The 14,982-nt window shown below is 39.3% G+C and overlaps 1 protein-coding gene across 7 annotated transcripts in view; it reads left to right on the top strand.

The window, feature by feature from the left end:
• PIGN (phosphatidylinositol glycan anchor biosynthesis class N) overlaps positions 1–14,982 on the top strand; it is a 206,886-nt gene that overhangs the window by 90,721 nt on the left and 101,183 nt on the right. For 5 of the 7 annotated variants that reach the window (XR_012994657.1, XR_012994658.1, XM_076330404.1 and 2 more), the window contains exons 21-25: positions 536–638; positions 3,115–3,217; positions 5,389–5,475; positions 8,123–8,178; positions 8,662–8,737. Coding sequence is in view for 5 of the 7 variants with exons in the window: in XM_076330404.1 (XP_076186519.1) it covers positions 536–638; positions 3,115–3,217; positions 5,389–5,475; positions 8,123–8,178; positions 8,662–8,737 (425 nt within the window). In the remaining 2 variants the exon portion in view is untranslated. Of the gene's footprint in view, positions 1–535; positions 639–3,114; positions 3,218–5,388; positions 5,476–8,122; positions 8,179–8,661; positions 8,738–10,033; positions 10,124–13,044; positions 13,088–14,819; positions 14,873–14,982 lie in introns of those variants that run through there. The other 2 variants (XM_076330400.1, XM_076330405.1) reach the window with 2 other exon arrangements.

Raw genomic sequence — 14,982 nt, 5'->3', positions numbered from 1 at the left:
TCCCCTGTAGTTCCTTAAATGCTCCTGTTTTAAAACTTTCAAGTAGAGAAGCTAATAAGTTGATAGCTTCTGTATCTTTACTACCAGTATTTTCAGTTGCACCTCAAATTGTGGCAGGTTTCCTAATCGAATCCAGTGGAGCAGTGGCTCTGTAACCGCAGTCTTTGAGCTGCCGGTGGTCCTCGGGGCCATGGTAAGTGGTTCTCAGAGTAGTATTAAACAGGACTGGTTTTTTGGGGTAGTGCTTCTGCATCATCTTAAGGACTTACTAACATCAGTTTGTGAGAAATTATAAAGGCTGTGAGGTAGAAAGCCAGGGAATTAAAATGATAGAGAACTAAAATTACTTTTGATAAATATTAAGCATTCCAAACACTGGGTTTTCTTTAGCAAAAGTAATTTCTGAAAATAGAAGGGCATATATGACCAGTATTGAATTTCTGTACATAAAGTGGCAAGATTTGAAGAATGTTATCTTGTTACCGAGGATGAAATGTTTTGCATATAGTGATTGACGGGTCTCTTTTTATCGCAGTTTCTTCCTCGGTGTTGCCGTTACTGAGCCCCACGTTTCTCTTTCAGCGACTGTTCAGCATATTGCTCTCCCTGATGTCCACCTACCTGCTCCTCAGCACAGGGTACTGTTACTTACTCTGTTTGGATTGTCTTACATATGAAAATCAAGGGCTAAATGTGAAACTGCTGAACCTCATGAACACTTCTGTTAAAGGTGTAACGTGTGCTTCCAGCTATAGTCTCACCATTTATCTCCTTGTTTAGTTTCCTAAATAAAATTGCAGGGGAACTTCCATATTCCTCCTTGTTTTATAAACACTGTTTTGTTGACATTCCTTTCAGCTAGACCAAGCAGTGGCTGGAAGGGTATGTATTCAAATAATCTTGCACCAAAATAAGAAAATCTAGTTTAGTTTGTCTTTTGTTGTTTTGGCATGTGCTTTTCTGCTCTCAAACAAAGGGAAATAACTTCTCTCCCAGCTGCTCAGCACTGGTGTCTAGTTATAGCTTAAACTATGTGCAACAGGAAACAGATAGCCCTAAAAGGAGGGAAAATTTTATTCAGAGAGATTTTCATGGAAGTAACTTTTTTCAAAGGGATGCTAGTCCCTATAAAGAGTAGGGCTGCTTTCTTTTTGGATTAAAGACAACTCTTCAGAGCTTGTAAATGAGGAAAACACTGTGCCAGCCAACCCTTTTTTTTCCAGACTCAGTAGCTCTTAAGAGCATAATTAACAGGGAGTATAGGAACCATTCTTTCCGCCTCCCCTCCCACTTATCCTCTGGATTTAATTACATAAAATTAAGTGGAATAAAATGTCTTGCAGTAGACATTTTGCAATAGCTGCCTCTTGTGGATACTCTCATTTTAGATGAAGCATCTTTTTTTTTTTTTTTTTTTCTTTTTATCTCCGGCCTCCCCTTCTTCCCACTTCCCCATTAAGATTTTGATCCTAATCTTACTCTTGTCCGCGCACACACCCTTACACTCAACCTTCTTAGCCTGTCCTGGCTACTGGATAAAGCATGAATATTGTTCTCTCTGAGGCTGATAACCTCCTTCTTTGTATTTTGGCCCTGCACGAGACCACTTAAATGCTGACAGCTCTCTGCTGTCTTCCTACAATGTTCAAATAGACCAACAAACGTCGGAACAATTCCTTTAAAAAAAAAAAAAAAAAACAAAACAACAACCCCCCCCCCCCCAAAAACCCAAAACCAACCAACCATAGCAAAAACAAGGCAATCAGTGCCAAAAGTATCCAGTGTTTTTTCTCCTCAGTGCTCTGTTATACCATGTAATGATAACCCAGTGCATGGCTAGGTAATTACAGCACCTCTCTATGTGCAGTTAAGTGGAAGTATTGAAGCCAGCTGAAGAGCATGGTTGCATACAACCAGTTGTCACTGACTCAGTTGAAGACATTCAATTTGTAGGCAAATGTAGACCATTGTGAGGATTGTAGGTACTTTTGTTACTGTGACAACCCAACCATTGTTGTCTTCATGTTTAACTGCTTGTCATTTTGATAATTAAAGCAGAAATGTCTCTCCAAAATTTTTTGTTGCAGTTTGAAGCTGCTTTGTAGCTACACTAGTGGGGAGGCACAACAGAAACAATACCAAGATTTAACTTGAATGATTTTTGTGTTTTAGACAAATAAGTGTGTGTCCAAGGAGGGGAAAAAAAAAAGAAAAAAATTTACAATCTTGTCAGTATTACTGTCGCAGTCAGTGTCAGTATTATAATTTTATCCTGAAAGAAAAAAAAAAAAAACCTGAGGCACCATGAAGTGCAACTGAAATGTAGAAGGCAAGGAGAAGCTAATATTATCCAATTATAATCTACACCCCTAAATTATCTGGCGGTTTTAATCTCTCATGTAAGTACACTCATAGTTTGCGATGTTTGAGTGCTGTAGGAGCCAGAATTACACCTCTGAGATTGGGGGTGTGGCTAGAACAGCTTAGTGGCCTTGGTTAGAGCGTGACTTGACGCTGCTATTGCGATGGATTGGTATATAGTAAAGAAAAGGACATTTCACTTCAATGAAATGTAATGCTTTTTTTATTATACAGATGCCTCTGCTTGGAATTAGACTGAGGTCACCGGAATGAGTTTGTGTGATTACGTCCTAAAGAGAGACAATCTCTAGTCGCTGTCTAGGTTGGACTGTAACCCCTCAGTTCCAAATAGCTCTCATTAAAAAATTTTCCATTTTGCAGAAAATGGGTGCCAAATGTAATTCCTTTTTTCCTGTTTCTTTTTAATTTTATTCGTTTTGTTAAAATTAATCATGACAGAAAGGGCACTCATCCAGTATTGTGGCAGCCATCAAATGAGAAAATGTGTGCAAAACATGACAAAGCTGAAGCAGCCTCTGTTTCTCCTACTTTTATCATTTAATTACTGTCTGGCTTTAAACTTCAACCGACCAACTGTGGGTACTCCTCAGAAATGGGGAGACAAGGGGGAGAATGCCCCTAGGTCTTTGGTATATCATTTGTGTGAAGAAAAAAGAAAAGAAACATGTCAGTATTTGATGTTAAGTAGTTGTTAGTGACTGCACTTACTATGATTATTATGTTACTCTTCAGGTATGAAGCTCTGTTTCCACTGGTTCTGTCTGGTTTGATGTTTGTGTGGATAAATATGGAGCAAGAAGCACTGCAGCACTATGGTCTCTCATTCAAACCAAAGGTAATAGCTCCAGATAGCTATATCAGGTTAATTATCAGCTTTATCTTTTTTTTTCCTTGAGGATATATTCTGAGTGATTTTCATAGAGCAACACTTTGCATTTCTTTAAGTTTGGGAAGCCAGCATCAGCTGGTTTATGAAATAGGAATGTGACCTTGTAAGAGAGATCTATGATTTATGTTATTGAAGATATTCCACGTCGGAGCCCTTTCTAGGAATGCAGGAAATCAGTTTGACTTAGTGGTGTATTCTGTAGGCTACAAAGCTCTGTTAGTCAAGTGTACTGCTAATTCAGCATAAGGTACAGTAACTCTTTAGAGTAAGTACAATGCCAATGTACTTTTCTTATTCTGATGGCAGAGTCACAAGTGAGAGGCTGAAAATAAATAATTTGATTTCTGAAATGACCCATAGGAAATACCAGAAATCTTAGTTTGACTTTGTCCTTCCACTCTTTCTTCAAGGATGGAGTTTTATTTCTGATTAGACAGACAAGGAGCTGGAGACTAAGTTGGAACTAGCACCTTCTCAGATTTGCCTGGAGAGGGAGTTTTGTAATCAGTGCAACTTCTTTCACCTTAAAATTTAGTATATTGTCAGCAATTTTCAAAGCCCACGCTGCTCGCACTGCATCTTGGCTTTTAGATTAGGTCAAGGGTTTAACAAACTGTGGCTATGCCATTGATTCGGTTAGATCCGAAGTGCAGGTTGCAGCATCGTCTGGTGCTCAGAGCCAGGCAGGTGTGCAGCACAGCTCTCCCCCGCTTCTCCCAAATGTGCCATCCTTGATGCAGGTCACGGAGAACCTGGGTACAGATGCCTGGGAGTGGCCAGAGTCACTTGTAAGAGAAGTGGCAGTACACACTTTTCCTTCCTTTTGCAGCTCATAATAATTAGGGAGAAGTGCCGGGAGGTGAAATCTGAGCCAAGGCAGTCGCCAGAGTGGACCTGACACATGCTGTGGTTTTGTGGTTCTCCTGCAAGGGAGACAGTTTTAAAACTTGAGAGAGAACAGGAATTCAGAGCTGAATATCAGAAATGAAAATGGGGATCGCTTTTTATGATATTGCTATGTATAGTTACGATATTTTGTGTGACCATGTTTTGTAGCATTTTAAGACGACTCCTGATAGAGGAGGAATATGAATGTAAAAAATGCACACTTAGTGTGAGGCCATGATTGCAACCATGATTATTTCTAGCACAGCAGTCTCATCTGTGGGATGTACTTTCTCTTTCACTCTAGAACCCGCTCTACCTTCTGCATCTTGTAACAAGGCATCTGTGATGCTTGTCTGATGGTGGTCTGATGTTCTGTTTGTTTTAAAATAAAATTCTATTAAAGCAGTATTAAACAGTGATGAATACTTTGTTAATCAAATGCAAATGACGAGAACATAGGTAAGCTGTAATTAAGTTTTCTGTTGTCACTCCCTGTATGTCATTTGACTTTTGGTTTCAACTGAAAGGAACAATAATGCTTACCCCTGCTTCTCATTTTTAGGTTAGAAAAATCATCTGTAGAATGCCTGTTAATATATGCCACAAAGTAAATCTTGTATTAGAGAATCCAGCTCAGTTCTCTGATGATGTGAGATTATTTTTCATTAAAATGTTGTCAGTGTTGAATGTCTATTACTTGAATCTTTTCTTTTCCCCAGTGAAGAGGAGTTCATTGACCTCTTAAACTGCAAGAAGACAATTTTTCTTCAGGTCAAGTGATATTGTGCTGAGAACTGAGTGAAGGAGATGGAGAATATTTTAGTATTCTCACTCACAACATAAGTCAAATGAGGATAATTGCAGTCTTTTATTTCTGTGGATCTTTATCCACATGTTCATGTGAGCAGTGGAAGTGCGTGTGTGTAGGAGGAATAATTATGATGAAAAAAGATGATGGTAAGTCTAAGGCATAGAAGTTCATTTTTAGTGTAGATAACAGCGGAAGCTCCACTGTTCCTTTGATCATCTCACTTGTACAGTCTTTCTGGCAGATTCATTAAAGTATAATGAAAATATGGGAAAGATTTGAAGTCCTCATCGTAATACTACTCTAATAACAGCTGATAGGGAAGTAGGTTTATTTCTCATTCATTTCAGTAAAAATATGGTGGTTCTATCAAAGTACATCAGTTGATATTGGGTATTGATTTCTTCTGCTGTCTTTCCAGCTTGCTGTTTTCAACTTCACCTATGCTACTGATATAACTCAGTTTCGACAGCTCCACCTAGATGACATCCGCAGGTCTTTCTTCTTTGTATCCTTTTGCCGGTTGCTGCGTTCCAGGGAAAAGATGTTTGTTTCAAAAGGCCCCGCCATCAAAATTTATAGCCTGGTAACCACTGGAAACAGAAGCTGGTGAAGATGATTTGACTCATGTTGCTCAAAAGACAGTGGTCTTGTACATTATGTTTTTTGACAAAGTAATAAAAAATTCAGTACGAACTGCACTGTTTTGGAATCTGGCTCCTTGGCCACTTTGAAAAGTTTGGTCTCTTTATGAGCATTACAGTTGAGGTAAACTTTCTTCTAAGGAATCCTGTTTTCAGTTTGGTTTTAGTTTATTACATTTTGGCTGAAGGGAGCTCATTCAACCTTCACAAATCAGTTGGAAAAGGTGATATTAAAGTCATTCTCATTTTCTCATTTTTAGAGTATGGCAGTGTGTTAGGAAGAAAATGTTAGGGGGCAGGCATTGGCCATGGCCAGACAGATGAGATGAGAAGGAATGTTCCTGCAGACTCTTAGTGAAACGTGTTCCCAGAATCTGGCCTAGAATTATTTATATCACACGTGGTTTCTGCTGATAGAAATTATATGGGTTTGGGAGGGAAGAGCTGTTTGTTCACTAACATAGCAGTTATTTTGCAGTACTGTAACTGAAACTACAGCTGATTTTTTTTTTTGTCTTTTTTTTTTGTTTGTTGTCATTTTTCTCTTCCATCGTGGGACTGCAGATAAGTGAGAGGTATTTGGCAGCAAGGGTGATGGGTGTGCAAGTGGGAGAGAAATTATGAGCCAGTCTAGAACATATGGGTTTCTAGTGGAGCTGGGGAGGTAGTTATCTGAATACTGGTTCCTCCAAAAACAGTCTTTATAGTTCATAGAATAACCAAATCTGAGAGGGTGGATCACCGTTGCAGAGTCTATGCTGTTGGAACTTGGGACAGCGCTATTGGACATTGGGAACCTGCAGCAGAGGAAGTGTGACAGACACCTCATTAAGAAGGCAGTTCAGTGCTAAGGAAGGAGGCAAAACAATTTGCTAGGTATTGAACGTTTGTGTTTGCTTTAGAGTATACCTAAAAAGCAGCTGAGACGCTTTGCAGTAAATTTATCAATTTCATTTGCTATTTTAACAAAAAATAAGCTAACTTTTAGTAAAGCTACTGCTGTCTGTCAGATGCTAAAAATTAGCCAAACCAAAAATCAGACAATCCAATTGTATTTTTTTTAAAGCTCTAGCATAGTAGTACTTTAACACTTGAATGTAGCACTACTTTAATCTCATCTTAATCTAAAACATTTAAATGGATTTTGTTCAGCTCCTGAAAAAATACACAATTTGCAGGTCGTCTTTGCAGAGACCAGGTATGGTACACACCTGCTCAAAAGATGTGACTTTTTTAATTTAGATGCTGTTTAATGTTTAGAAATAGTGGTATTAGAAGAGAAACCTTTTCTACTAGAGCAGTCACATTGCAACTATGACCCTGTGAGCTGTATATCTTAAGATTGTCTCAAGGTTCCTATATAGGGCCCAAAAGTCAGCATGTGCTGAGGGGCCTTATAGCCTGATCTTCCAGAAGAAGATTCAGGTTGCTTATGCTTAGCATTTTGATTAGACCTATGTGCTACTAATATTTTTTTGTTTTATTGCAGAACTGTTGTTCTTATAAATCTTAACTGGCAGAACTGTGCTATGCTGTTAGACTTCTGTGTTACTAAACTTGAAATGATGTGATACTCTTGGGAAGCATAATTTCTTTTAGTTATGCTGACCTAATCCTTCCAAAATATTGCATGCAGAATCCCAACAATTCTGCTGAACAGTTGGTAGCAAATTGTTTATGCAGAGACTTAAATGATCCAGTGCAGGAGCTATAACAGGAGTGGAAGGACCAGAGGGAGGTCTGGCAACAGCAGCCATCGTCACTGACTAACTCTCTGCCTGATGCAAAAAAGCAGTTAAAAACCATTCTTTGACTGAAGACATGAGCTATAATGGGCACCAATGAGCTCAGGAGGTAGAAAAATGTCTTTCATGGGCTCCTATAGCAGCAAGTGTACCTAGATGAAAAGGGTAGGGTTTATAAAAAAAACTTCCAGCTATACAGATCTTGCCAGAGTCGTCCTCCCTCCCTCAAGTAAGGAAAAAACTGGGAGTCCCATGTTGCAATGGATAGACTCAGCATAATCTTTGGACAACAAACTTATGGGACGGATAGCATAGGAACCTTTAGTCTTGTTTCATAGCCAACTACCTCTTCCATGGTCAATTCCTCAATAAAGCCATCTCTTTTTGGTGTGCAGTACACATGTATATGTCATTACTTTCTGCAAAAGCATGTGTGTTTGAATGCACAGCTGGGATTGTGGTCCAGGGATGTTCCTATCTTGCTAGGTAGGAGCCCAGGAAAAACAAGCTGCAGCTTTCTGGCAGGTGCCTCAAATCTTACCCAGGCAGTCCCTGTCTTTTAAAATTGACATAGTCATGTGTGAAATCTTGGGTAGAGCTAGACAATACTTTGGATTTCTTAATGCAGTGTAAAGCTGTAATAGTGGGTCAGCTTCTTGTAGTTTCATGATAGGGTTTTGAAAGTAAATTGGAATGAAGGGGGGAAAAGGCTGGTTTTGTTTTACTGCAGCCATTTCTGTAGTGTATTTTCCTTAAATACATCTAGGTTTTCTTCATAGTGACAGCCTTTTTTGGCACTGGAAACATAGCTTCTGTTAACAGGTAAATTTTATTCATTGATTTGAGACACAGGGTACAAAAAATTCTTCCTGCAGTTGGTGTACTAAATATAAATCTGGTTAGCAAAATCAGGGCAGCAGAATTAAAGCGATAGTCAGTGGAATAATGATAATTTATTTCATTTCTGCTCTCTGTAACATGTTCCCTAAGAGCCTGAGCTTGTTGGTTACGAGGTCGTCTCAATTTCCATTAGAAGTTATTGGCAGCATGAGCAGAGAGAGCTCAGCTGCTCACCAGCAGCATGGCACCTTGAAAGACACAAGCAGAGAAAAACTGTAGAGAAAGAAAAGTGAGGTAGGCTGTCCTTGCTAATTTAATATTTGAGCAAGAGAAGAGAAAGTTGGAAGCCTTGTTTAAAAAGGTATATACATACAGTGTGTTACAGGAGTAACTAAATGCTCTGGGTTTTTAATGGAAAATGCCATTTCAAGGATATGTTGTAATGTCTTTTTCATGTTTCTCTAGTTTTGATCCTGCTTCCGTCTATTGTTTCTTGACTGTGTTCAGTCCCTTCATGATGGGAGGCTTGCTTGTGCTAAAGGTTAGTAATCTTACCTTAGTGAAATTTTCTCAAAGAACTGTTTAATAAATAATATATCATGTACATAGTTGTTACTTTGCAATTTACAAAAACATATATATATGTATTTGAGTTTCATTAGCCTTCTTAACCATGTGTGAAGCTTTCAGCCTTTGTAGTGTTTCTAGAGACGGATCCCTCTGTTTCCCAAGAGAAGCAAAAGTGCATGCAAGTATAATTTAACTGCATTACATCAGTTTATTGTATTAAAATGGAAATTTTAAATGTTGAAAGACTTAAATTACCTAAAAAATTATAAGCTCTTTCTCTATAGTAGACTATCTACAGAAGCATTGAGGATATATATATTTTATTAGCTCTATCTACATTACATTAAGTACAGGCTTTGAATGCTCTACTGATTAGATTGTCATTTTACAATGAATATTATTTTTTATATTTTTTAATAGTCTATCAAAGATTGGGTTGCACTACTTGTTTGCAGGCAAGGTGTGGGAGCTCTTTTCTAATACTTGAGTAAAGGATCTGCCGGCGGGGTAAAGAGGCAAACAGGAAGGGAGATGTGGAATTTATGGGTTATTGCTAAAATAAGCAGTATTTCCTGCCTCTGCCTTTCTGCTGCTTCTGTCCCAGAGAAAGCAGACTTAAGTTACAGGTATACTGTGTGTTATACTGCAGGACATAAGTGGATAATGCAAACCACCTGGATGCGAGAGAACAGGTTTTAGCAATGCATTTACACTACTAACTTAAGGATTACAAGTCAACTTTGGAAAGAGCAAAAGGCAACATTCATGTTTCTAACTTGTTTGTTTGTTTTGTTCTTAATTTACTGAACTGTTTACATTTGCTTGACTTGGCTTTGGAGTGGCAGTGTGATCCTTCCCTTACTGAATACATTCTATATTCAGATTTTTTTGTGGTTGAGATTGTCCTATTATGCTTCGAGCTCTGCAGCTGGTCACGTGAGATATGGATCTGAATAGTTCTGTCTTCTAGCCCTGTTGAAGTATTTATCACTAGTGCTAAAATGGATAAATGAAGTGAGGATCATTAATGTGTTTAAATTAGTTTTCCATATTGCCTCATGGCTTATTTCACTGCAGTTCAGCTATGACTGTGGAAGGGGTTTTTTATTCATTTACTAAACATGCTTCCTACAAAATGAGTTTCTACCCTTTCTTGCCAATATTTTATTTTTGTAACATACACATTCTGTGATAATTTCAAAAGCAGGAAAATGTTTCCACAACCTGCCAGGTTGTTTTGTAAATATGGCTATAGACCAAAATGTAGCTTGTGTTTTGAACAGGTTGTAATCCCGTTTGTTCTGGTATCATGTGCTTTCGAAGCTGTTCAAGTCACAACACAACTGTCTTCTAAGAGGTACAGTAAGCGCTATATTTCTGCATTAGTAAGGGCTTCAAATCTAGTTTGCAAGAATTCAGAATTGTCAAATGTCAATCTAAATGTAAAAAAAACAGTAGATCACATTGTTACTTCTATTTGTTATTATGGTTTGGGTTTTTGTTCAGTGATTTTGCAAGCTCAGGAATTCTTTTCTTAGTGATAAATGAGTATAAATGGAAGTGTTGGCCCTGTCTGAAACAATCAGATATCTAATATTCTTTGTTGACAATACACAGAAGGAGCAGTTTTCCCCCATAATGTAGAAAAATGAGCAGAATTTAAAGTCTGATTTTTGTTTTATATTGCATCTCTGCCTATAGTACAATATTTTAAAAATAACCCATTTATAATGTAACCAGTTTGCAGCTTTGTAGCACTGACCTCACCAGAAATAGCATTTGTATGGCGGGCTGTATGCCCTTCCATTGCAGTTCAGTGCTTCCCAGGTGTGTTCAGTATTACGTATTTTTTGCAGTAGGACTAGATGGCTGCCAGTCCTTTCTTCATCTCTAAAGACTTTTCAGAGAGAATGTGGGATGGGTGCTCAGCCTCACAGAGTGCTGTATCTGGGCTTGAACTACCCTCACTCTTTTCACTGTCTCAAGATTTTTATATTTTCAACTGTTAGCCCTCCCTACCCTTTTCAGTGCACCCAGCTCACATGACTGAAACCTCTGCTCATCATGTGGGATTACGAATGGTGCTGAGATGGAGGAGGTCCCTGTCAGCCATGTGGTTTTGAGTTTGTCACCATGGGATGTTCTGTGGGGTTGACCAAAAGTCTCGCTGGACAGTGGCAGGGGGACCACAGAGACTCTCTGCCCTGCATATTGCTCAGCTGAGCAGGAGGAAGCTGCCTTTGCTCAGTGTGATGCCCTCTGCCTTCCTGTTTGTTTTCTGCCCTGCCTGTTGTCTCCTTTGGCACATTGTATTGCCACCTGGTACTAATGAGGGACATGGCAGCCTGAAATCTCACTTCTTGTTGGAGAGGAAGCACAAGGCTCACCATCCCTTTTACCTTCTCTGCCTTAGCGGTGCGTGCAGCGTACTTGGGCTGTCCCTGGACCCTCAAGGAAGGATATTCGTCTTCCTCACTAAGGCTTATACAGAAGCAGGGCTGCAGTGAGGAAGCAGGGCTGCAGTGAGGAAACAGGGTTGCTCAGAAGACTAGCTAGCAATCTACATTTCTAGTGGTCAGGCATCATAAAGGTCACCATTTCTTAACTTGTGAACGCTTGCCTTGGCAGCACCAGTGATATTGCAAGCTTTTATGGAATGTGCATCTGAGTGTGTGAGAGGGGAAACAATATCGACTTCTTAAACCAGGGGACATGAGTACATCTGTGCCGCTTTATGAGCCTGTGGTTGTAACTCCGGCTGGTATTTGTGCCAGCTTCATTTATCTGTGCTCAGGTAACAATAGCAGTGATACTGCCACAGCGTCAGCCTGGGAACAAGGCAGAAACCACAAGATGTGCCCAGGATCCCTGGAGAGGTGGTGCTCTGTTTGTCAGCACATCCTGAAGCTGTGCTGCACTCTTTATTACTATTGCTGCCCCTGCTAGAAAAATTAAGCCATCACAGGGGACAATCTTGTCTTTGTAGTGTGTAAGCACACCCTGAAATTCGTTTTGTCCTTCTGTTGTGAAAGGCTTCCTGCAGTTCAGAAGGGCAAAAAGTAGTTTTTTGTTATTTGGACAAATTGCTCCTAAACTCCCTGTTGACAGATTAAAGATTTTTTTTTTTTTTTTTGCTGTTTGTGGGGAATGTTCTGTCAGAATATGTTCTTGGAGCTTGCCTGTGAAAACGGCCCTCTAGTTGAGTGCCTCCTAGGCACTACAAGATTGTAACATCCTATCTGAGCCATAGGTAAGTGGAGAGAAGCCTTTCAGTGCGTCTGAGACACAGTTGGTTTGCTGCATCCTTATTTACTAATGAAGCATAGCTGACGTAGGCAGTATCAGAAACTTCCTCATCAGGAGGCATTGGTATGGGTGTCCCCCCAGTACATGCTCGTGCAACGCTGCAGCAGGACGTTTTCCCAAAAAAAGCTTCGTGGATTTATGATGGTGTACTGATTGTATTCTGGTTAAAGACTATTCTGTTAATGGGTCAGCTGTTTGCGACGTTGCTTCAATGTCATTAACTTAGAAACTAGTTTTAACCAGTTATAGCAATTGTTTCCATGTAATTTAGGGTTTACATAGTCTAATGAAAAGAAGATTAGGTTAATGGGGGGGAAAAAACAGCTCTGAGTGCTCCCTTCTGGTTCCTTTTACTGCCCGCAGCCTACTTTCCAGAAGTAACCTGCCACCTGACAGAGAGGCCCGTGGGTTTGGGAGCATGTCACCAAAATGCTGGCAGAGCAGCTTACGGGCACCCAGAGACCTGGAAGGGGGGCAAGCACCTCCTTTAGCCGCCTCCTACCCAGCAGGGTGGTTGTCAGGATAGGACCGATCGGCTCAGGTATCTGTCTACCTATGCCAAACAGCTTTGCTCACTCTTGAGTTCATCTTGAAGCTTCTAAATCGGCTTTATTTGGCTTAACCGGCACGTGAGCTCCCTGCATGAGGAACGGGCAGGTGCTGTTTGTAAGATGCTCTTGTCCAAAAAATGACTCGTGTTAGGTTTGTCTGTTACAAAATTGAAACTCTGTTAATGTGAATGTCTTTCTTAAGCAGGGTGGGATTGCAAATGCCAGATGTCCTAGTCATATATTTTTACTGTTCTCTAATACATTGAAATGTATCTGAGTGATTGAAAGGCAAGTGCAGGAAATCATATGTTATTAAAAACCCCATAAAGAAATTAAAATAAGCTTTGTAACATCTCTGGCCGTAAATAAAGGTTGATGGTCTGGTTCTTTTTTTTTTTTTTTTCTCCTTCCCCCTTTGCAGCCTTTTCCTCATTGTTCTTGTGATTTCAGACATTATGGCTTTGGTAAGTTGTTGTTGCACATTCTCTTCAAATAAGATCAAGAAGCAGAGGGTTCTTCTAATTCCATCTTAGAGAGATCTGAATTTGTTTCAGACTTCAAAGTTTTTGTAACTAGGGCAGTGAATTGCATTGAAATCCTAGCATAATTTAGAGATAAAACTCCTCCAGTTGCTACTCTTTGAATTTCATGTAATTAACGCTTCTGAAGAAGCACTATTCTCATAACAATAAGAGACAAAAATGAAGTAATAAGTTATCATTCTGAGTTTTTCATGTGCTTTCCAAACAAATTCCTAGGAAGAATTTAAATAAGAATATCAGTTTTAGCTATGTGCAGGGACTAGTTAATTTTTCAGGAATTTCGAACCTTTTACTCATCCCACCTTCCCTTGAAAAAGAGAGGAAAAGGAGATATGCATTACCCACCAGCTCTGTTAGAGTTGCCAGAATCCAGGAGATCAGCAACATCCGAAAAGACACTTTGTGCCCTTTGTAATAAGCTGTTATGAAATGCTATCTTCAGAAAGCTTGCGTCCACAAACCAAGCTAGCTAAAACAACCCAAAGCTGAACAATACCCCAACATAATTTTTACAGATTAAAAGTACATTTTCGTTGCCCCCTCAAACTGTCTTCAACCCAGCAAGCAGTGCCGCTGGGTATCACAAGGTAAACAGAAACTTTTTCAAAGCAGCAGGTAGAGCTGGTGTTCTCACTTTGTACATGCTGTTTTATTTTTGTCCCTTTGGACTAAGCATTCCTGATATGATTTCCTTGTACAGTGTGATCTGTGGATCTCACCTGATAGTCATTATTTGGTTTTTTACTCACTGTTTTTCCTAATTTGTCTGTAGAGTGAGAAATGGAGAAGGTATAGTTTTGTGTAGCTTCAAATAAAATCTGAGATTAATCTTATTTTTGATAACTTCTACAGGAAAAGGATTAAAATACCAATAAACCACACTCACAGCGTTTCACTAATAAAATCAAGTCTAACTAGACCAAAAGAAGAGTGCAGACATGTACCAGTGTGTAGCAAGCCCCAGTATATCCAGGCCTTGTATCTCATGTATTCTCCTATTTTGGTTTAACTATTTTAAAACAATTAGCAAATATGTACTTGATGTACAATACAAAATATTACCAAAGAGGTTTGATATGCAGGAGCTGTGTGTATATCAAGGAATGAGAAAGTTGGCAGGGAAAAAAAAAAAGAGAACTGGTTTGTGGTCTTGAATCAGTGTGGCCACCAGCTAGAATTTGGGGGATTCACTAACAGACAAGTGCTGTCTTCTCCCAACATTATTCCCATTTTACAGGTGGGGAACTGCCAGAGTTGCCCAAAGAAATTTGTGGCGGAATTCCATGCAGATAATATGTAGCCTTCTCTTCGGCACTAGGCGTTATTTGGGATCCTGTTATTTCAAACAATAAGGTGGCTTGGCTTTTCTTATTGAAAAAGTTTTCTGCTGGTAATCTTCTGTTTCTTGCAAGCCCAGCTTGACAGAACTTAGTCCATCTTTAGCTGTTTGCGTTTGAGACCATGTTAAATCTATTTCTGTCTCCTAGACCTTGTTCTTTACTTTGGTCCAAATGAGCATTCTTGGAAAGGTCTTGCCCTTGTTCTACTTGAAGAATTAGAAACTTGGAGTAAACAGCCTGAAAACATGGGGTTTAATTTTGTGTTTCACATTGTGCAATGTTGATGTACTAATCAAAGTTGTTTTATTTCCTAGCATTTTTTCTTTTTGGTTAAAGATTATGGAAGCTGGCTGGATATTGGAACAAGGTACAGTATTTTTTTGCCTCCATTGCATTTTTAAAAGGCTCATAGGTTAATATTGTTGTTTATCTACTCAGAACTCTTGTAATTTTTTCCAATTACTCTCCTTAATCAAA

The sequence above is a fragment of the Aptenodytes patagonicus genome, chromosome 2 (genome assembly GCF_965638725.1).
Source record: "Aptenodytes patagonicus chromosome 2, bAptPat1.pri.cur, whole genome shotgun sequence".
Classification (NCBI taxonomy): Eukaryota; Metazoa; Chordata; class Aves; order Sphenisciformes; family Spheniscidae; genus Aptenodytes; species Aptenodytes patagonicus.
This window is presented reverse-complemented; position numbering and strand designations above follow the sequence as displayed.